This window comes from Salvelinus sp. IW2-2015, linkage group LG4q.2 (assembly GCF_002910315.2).
Source record: "Salvelinus sp. IW2-2015 linkage group LG4q.2, ASM291031v2, whole genome shotgun sequence".
NCBI classification, from domain to species: domain Eukaryota; kingdom Metazoa; phylum Chordata; class Actinopteri; order Salmoniformes; family Salmonidae; genus Salvelinus; species Salvelinus sp. IW2-2015.
In genome coordinates this window covers 15,606,293-15,612,695 of record NC_036843.1, presented here as the reverse complement: position 1 = coordinate 15,612,695, position 6,403 = coordinate 15,606,293, and the positions used below count along the sequence as shown (strand labels likewise).

The 6,403-nt window shown below is 32.3% G+C and overlaps 1 protein-coding gene across 1 annotated transcript in view; it reads right to left on the bottom strand.

The window, feature by feature from the left end:
• The window catches only part of LOC111963404 (fermitin family homolog 2), an 85,590-nt gene that overhangs the window by 20,126 nt on the left and 59,061 nt on the right, over nt 1–6,403 (bottom strand). The window contains 3 exon segments of the mRNA XM_070443402.1: nt 2,768–2,789; nt 2,792–2,816; nt 3,499–3,633. Coding sequence (XP_070299503.1) covers nt 2,768–2,789; nt 2,792–2,816; nt 3,499–3,633 — 182 coding nt within the window.

The following is a 6,403-nucleotide window of genomic DNA, read 5'->3' as shown; positions in this document are numbered from 1 at the left end:
AAAAGAAAAAAAAACCAAAAAAAACAAGAAAAAAATCATAATAACAACAAAACAAAAAAAAAATAGATTCAAGAACAAATACAACAAAACGAATACAAAAAAAAATCAATATCTTACAAGAAATCTAAAAACGATATTAGAACAAGATATGTGTCAAATATCTACAATAAAAAAATCAACAAACAGTAAAAAAAAAAAAATCATAAACAAAAAATAATGAAAATATAGAATAAATGCAAAAAAAAAAAAAAAAAAAAAAAAAAAAAAAAAAAAAAAAGAAAAATAAATGCAGAAAAAAAAAAAAAAATTAAATAGTTAAAAAAAAAAAAATACTAACAATTAGTAGAAATTCTATTTTAAATAAAAAATAGAAGAAAAAAAAAAAAAATCAAAACGAATAAATATATGTGTTCGACAATAGTATAAATAAAATAAAACAAATATATTTAAAAAAAGAAAAAAAAAAAAAAAAAAAAAAAAAAAAAAAAAAAAAAAAAAAAAAAACAAAAAAAAAAAAAAAAAAAAATAAAAAAAAAAAAAACAAAAAAAAAAAAAAATAAAAAAAAAAAAAAAAAAAAAAAAAAAAAAAAAAAAAAAAAAAAAAAAAAAAAAAACAAAAAAAAAAAAAAGATACAAAAAGAATAAAAAAGAAAAAAACAAGAAAAATAAAAAAAAAAAAAAAAAAAAATGATCAAAAAAAATATAGTTCATAAAAACAATAATATCAAAAAAACAAAAAAAAAAAAAAAAAAAAAAAAAAAAAAAAAAACAAAATAAAAAAAAAAAAAAAAAAAAAAACAAAAAAAAAAAAAAAAAAAAAAACAAAAAAAAAAAAAAATAAAAAAAAAAAAAAAAAAAAAAAAAAAAAAAAAAAAAAAAGATTAAAAAATAATATCTACTAAAAAAAAAAAAAAAAAAATAAAAAAACAAAATAAGTAAATACTAACAAAAACATAATGTGATGCATTTAATAAAAACTAAAAAAAAGATAATATCTAAAACATAATTGAACAAAAAAAAAAAATAAAAAAAAAAAAAAAAAAAAAAAATAAAAAAAATTGTAAAAAAAAAAAAAAAAAAAAAAAAAAAAAGAAAGATCAAAAAAAAAAAAAAAAAAACAAAAAAAAAAAAATAAAAAAAAAAAAAACAAAAAAAAAATAAATGTACATCAAAAAAATATAAAAGTAAACAAAAAAAAAAAGACAAAAATACTTGTAAAAAACAAAAAATTATTGAAAAAAAAAAAAAAAGAAAGCAAATATAAGCAAAAAAAAAAAAAAAAAATCATAAACAAAAAAAATATTGAAAAAAAAAAAGAAAAAAAAAAAAAAAAATAGTGCAAAATATATAATAAATCAGTAACAAAAATAAATTAAAAAAGAATAAGTTCAGTTAGTTGCTAAAAACAAAAAATATATATAGAAAATATTCAAAAAAATAAAAAATGAAAAAAAAATAGTAAAAAAAAAATAGAAATACAAAAAAAAAAAATAAAAAAGCTAAACACAATATCTAAAAGAAAGATGTTTAAAAAATAAAAAAAAATATAATAAAGATAATCTAAAAAACTTTGATAAGTGAAAATGCATAAATAAAAAAAAAAGTAAAAAATAAAAAAAATCTAAACAATAAAATATAGAAAAAAAATAAGCAAAAAAAAAAAAAAAAAATGCAAAAAATATAAAGACAAAAAAAAAATAATAAAACAATAAAATAATAAAAAAAATAGAAATACAAAAAAAAATATTAGTTCAAAAACAATATTAAATAACAACAAGAAATAAAAAATGCATAAAAGAACAATCATAAACAAAAATAAAATGTGTGCTAAAAAAATTAATAAAGTAATACAATAAACAATAATTAAGATGATAACTAAAATATGTACATAACATAAAACAAAAATATACTAAAAAAAAAAAAAAAGAAAATAAATACAAAAAAAAAAAAAAAAAAAATAAATAAGAATTTCATAAAAATATATAAAAATAAAAAATTAGTAAATCAATAACTTAAATATCGAACTGTGCTAAAAAATAATAGATAAAAAATCATAAAACATAAATTAAAAAAAAAGAATAAGTTTCAAAAATTAAAAGAAAATCTAAAACAATTGATGAATATCTTAAAAAAAAAAAAAAAAAAAACAATAAAAAAAAAAAAAAAAATAAAACGTTATACTAAAACAAATAAAATTAAAAAACAAACAAAAAAAAAAAAAAGAGAAAATAGACAATAATAGCAAATAATATAAACAATAAATTATGTAGTAATACAAAAAATAATATCAAAATCTAACATATAATGAATGAAATTCAAAATAAATAAAAAAAAAAAAAATGTCACCTGTAATGTCGCCTTTGTAGCCCCATTACTTTTTTGACTAAAGCTAAAGGAGTTAACTTGAAGTGGAGGTAAGATAAGAATTGAAACTACTTGTGCGGAGCTCTTAATTCATGTGGCCATCTCGTTCAAGGGACACGTGATCCCCCAAGGTCAGTTTTGAATTACTCCCTAATGGTTTAGATTAGGGTTGCAAAATTCTTTCAATATATCCCTGGTTTTCAAGAACTCCTGGTTGGAGGATTTCCGGATTTCCTGCTTATTCCCTCCAATTCCAGAAATCCTCCAACCGGGATTTGGGAAAATCAGGGAATTTAATTGTAAGTTCCTGGAATTTTGCAACCTTAGTTAAATTTCAGGAATACACGTATTCTGAGCTGCGATTAAAGACAACTTCTACAGCAGAAGCAGTTATTGAACTTACTTGAAGACTTTTACGTAGCGGCCAGTTCAGGAATGGACGTGATATCACCCTGAAGGAAGAGAAGAACAAACACGTTTATTGATGAAAGGAGAAGGCAGGATTCTGCACAACTAACAATACCTCAAGTTTGTAGCTCTCAGCAGGCAGCTTGCACATAAAGGAACAGTTGTAACAAGCTCAACTTCCTCAGATAAGCTGTATAAACTGCAGTCATTTGGTGAGGGGTACGTGTTTAACAATGGCCACATGTTATACCAAACATACAGATGTAGCCTTCTGAACAAAACCTCTGTATTGCAGTAAAGTAACATTCAGTGAACTCATAGTAGTACCAGGTGGTTGAGGTCTTTTCTCCCTCCAGGTATGACAGGTTAGTATAGGGACAGTAAGTGTAGTACCAGGGTGTTGGAGGCCTTTCTCTCCCTCCAGGTCTGACAGGTTAGTATAGGACAGTAAGAGTGTAGGACCAGGGTGTGAGGCCTTTCCTCCCTCCAGGTCTGACAGGGTTAGTATAGGACAGTAAGGTGTAAGTACCAGGGTGTTGGAGGTCTTTCCTCCTCCAGGTCTGACAGGGTTAGTATAGGACAGTAAGGTGTAGTACCAGGGGTGGAGGCCTTTCCTCCCCCAGGCTGACAGGGTTAGTATATGACAGTAAGGTATTACCAGGGTGTTGGAGGCCTTTCCTCCCTCCAGGTCTGACAGGGTTAGTATAGGACAGTAAGGTGTAGTACCAGGGTGTTGGAGGTCTTGCCTCCCTCCAGGGTGATCTCCAGGTCTGACAGGGCAGCGTCAACCTCGTCCACCTCCTTCTCACTGTTGTTCATGTGGTTTCCTGACGACATGATGGACAGCTTGTTGATGTGGTACTGGGGGACAAATAGAGAAGGGGTTTTTAAGGTTTAGCTTACAGTCCTTTACCCTATATGCCATGAAGGTGACATGTCATTTAAATACCACATGATCAAATAGTCTCCTGTTATATATTAAGAACGTCAATAGAAGAAAAAGAAAAGAAAAAAATACATACATTCGCTTTTCTGTTTTGCTTCACTGGGTTTCGTTTCTATGTACACTACCGGTCAAAAGTTGTAGGGCTCAAATAAGCAAAGAGAAACAGTCCCTTTAAGACATGAAGGTCAGTCAATCCGGAAGATAAAACATTTAGAAAGTTTCTTCAAGTGCAATCGCAAAAACCATCAAGCGCTATGCAGAAACTGGCTCTCATGAGGATCGCCACAGGAATGGAAGACCAAGAGTTACCTCTGCTGCCGAGGATGTTCATTAGTGATACCTGCCTCAGAAATTGCAGCCAAAATAAATGCTTCACAGAGTTCAAGTAACCGACACATCTCAACATCAACTGTACATGAAATCAGGCCTTCATGGTCGAATTGCTGCAATGAAACCAATACTGAAGGACACCAATAAGATGAAGAGACTTGTTTAGGCCAAGAAACACGAGCAATTAGACCGGTGGAAATTTGTCCTTTGGTCTGTAGTCCAAATTGAAGATTTTTGGTTCCAGCCGCCGTGTCTTTGTGAGACGCGGTGTGGGTGAACGGATGATCTCTGCATGTGTATTTCCCACCATAAAGAATAGAGGTGGTGGTGTTATGGTATGGGGGTGCTTTGCTGGTGACACAGTCTGATTTATTTAGTCATGCTGGTTAAGTGTACCTTGAATTCTATCACAGCATTCTGCAACGATATGCCATCACATCTGGTTTGCGCTTAGTGGGACTATCATTTGTTTCTCAACAGGACAATGACCCAACACACATCCAGGCTGTATAAGGGCTATTTGACCAAGAAGGAGAGCAATGGAGTGCTGCATCAGATGACCTGGCCTCCACAATATGACTAAAACAAAGTATGTGTTCAGTGTGTAGCAACCATGTCGAGACAGAGTGGCTTTGGGGGGCGGGAGGGTAGGATTTAGTAGAGAAAATGGGTGGGAGGGTCTAGATGCTGCAATCTCAGCAGTGACTGTAAATGTGTCTTTAATAGAAGCATATGTGAGTAGTGCAGACTTGGGACACAGCGTGCAACATTTCTACACTGATTCACAATGGAAATACCATCTCGTCTGTTCAGAATCCTGTTTGTTATATTGGGGAGAGTCCCTGACCTTGCCTGGCCATTCACTCATTATCATGTGGACCAACGAGAGTCAGTCTCAGAACGGTCTGATCCACCCCACAGTGGCACTAAGCCTATGACTCACCAACACTCAATACAACTTGTTGACAAACGGTATTTATACTTTCAAGCCACCCACTAGTCCCCTTCGATATATGAATGAACAGCTGCCTAGAGGGAGGGAGTGAGTGAGATGGTGTGGGGGTGAGAGGTAGAGGGGGCTGGAAAGGAAAAGAGGCGTATTTCAGGACGCTGTGGCGGAAGCGCCCATAGCCAGCTAGGGTTTCAGAATGTAGGACAAAGGCTTCTCCCTCTATGTCACCATGGCCTTTTCTCAATTAGATTTGCTCACCTCATGCGTCCTCTCTCCTCCCTTGCCTCCTTTTGAAATAGGTCAAAGTTAATCAAGGAGAGTCGGCGAGGAGAGTGAACGTGGTTGGAAATTTGTTTGCTTGAAATGAGACGGTCATTCTCCACTCACACGTCATTACACAAATTATGTTTACAGGGTGTGGATCCCAAAATAAATGTGTAGAGTGATCCCCCAAAATTTGTTAGGATAAACATAAGTATCCTTAATGAAAGGTGGCTATCGAAAGGGGAGGACACTCCTGTTTACCTACTAACAAATTGTCACAACACTCAACTACTTATCGGTTTCCGAGGAGAGAGGACAGTCTTTTGCCCAAATGAGAATCTCCCCATACATCTACCTCTGACACCCACACTACACTGTGTTTCTGGTGCACGCATGTGTTTCTGGGATGTGTTTTACTGGTGTGTGTGTGTTGTATGTTTAGGGTTGGAATTGGGAGCAGTAGGCTGATTGGAGACCATGCCCTGTGCTTTTATTCTCCACCCTATGGGCAGGACTCCAAATACAGGCCTGTTTACTGAGCTGGACATGGCGGGCTAATCGCTATACTTAGACACGCTGACATATCCAGGTGATAGCCTGCTAATGCCAGCCAGCTCCCTGGACACAGACCACTTAATGTAATAAACCCACCCCTTCTCTTCCTGCCTGACTTCAGGGAAACCTTAGCCATGACTCCAACAGCTACCTTTAACTTAGCAAGAGAGAGTGAGATAGCTGTGCTAACAGACAGGTAGCGACAGGCTAGCTGTTAATCCAAACAAACTGTAGATCAGCATCTCCTCAGGGGGATCCAAACACTAAACCCTCAACCAATGGTGTATTAATAAATGTCTCGGCCCCTGTTGGAAAACGTAGCATGGTAGTTAACAGCTTTCAGTGTAAATGGGGATAGAGGAATGTGTAGAAGGCTGCAGGTCCGGTTGGTGTGGGTGGTCCATCCGGTATTTTTGTATGTTATTTTTTGGTTTTTAAAACTCCTCATTCACCGATGTCGGTTAAATTATTTGAATTCCATTTCATTGTTTTTTCTCTAAAGACAAATCAGATCAAGCCCGAACTGTGTGATGTAGGGAGTTGTAGTTTCTCTAGAGGTAAATCAGATCCAGCCCGAACTGTGT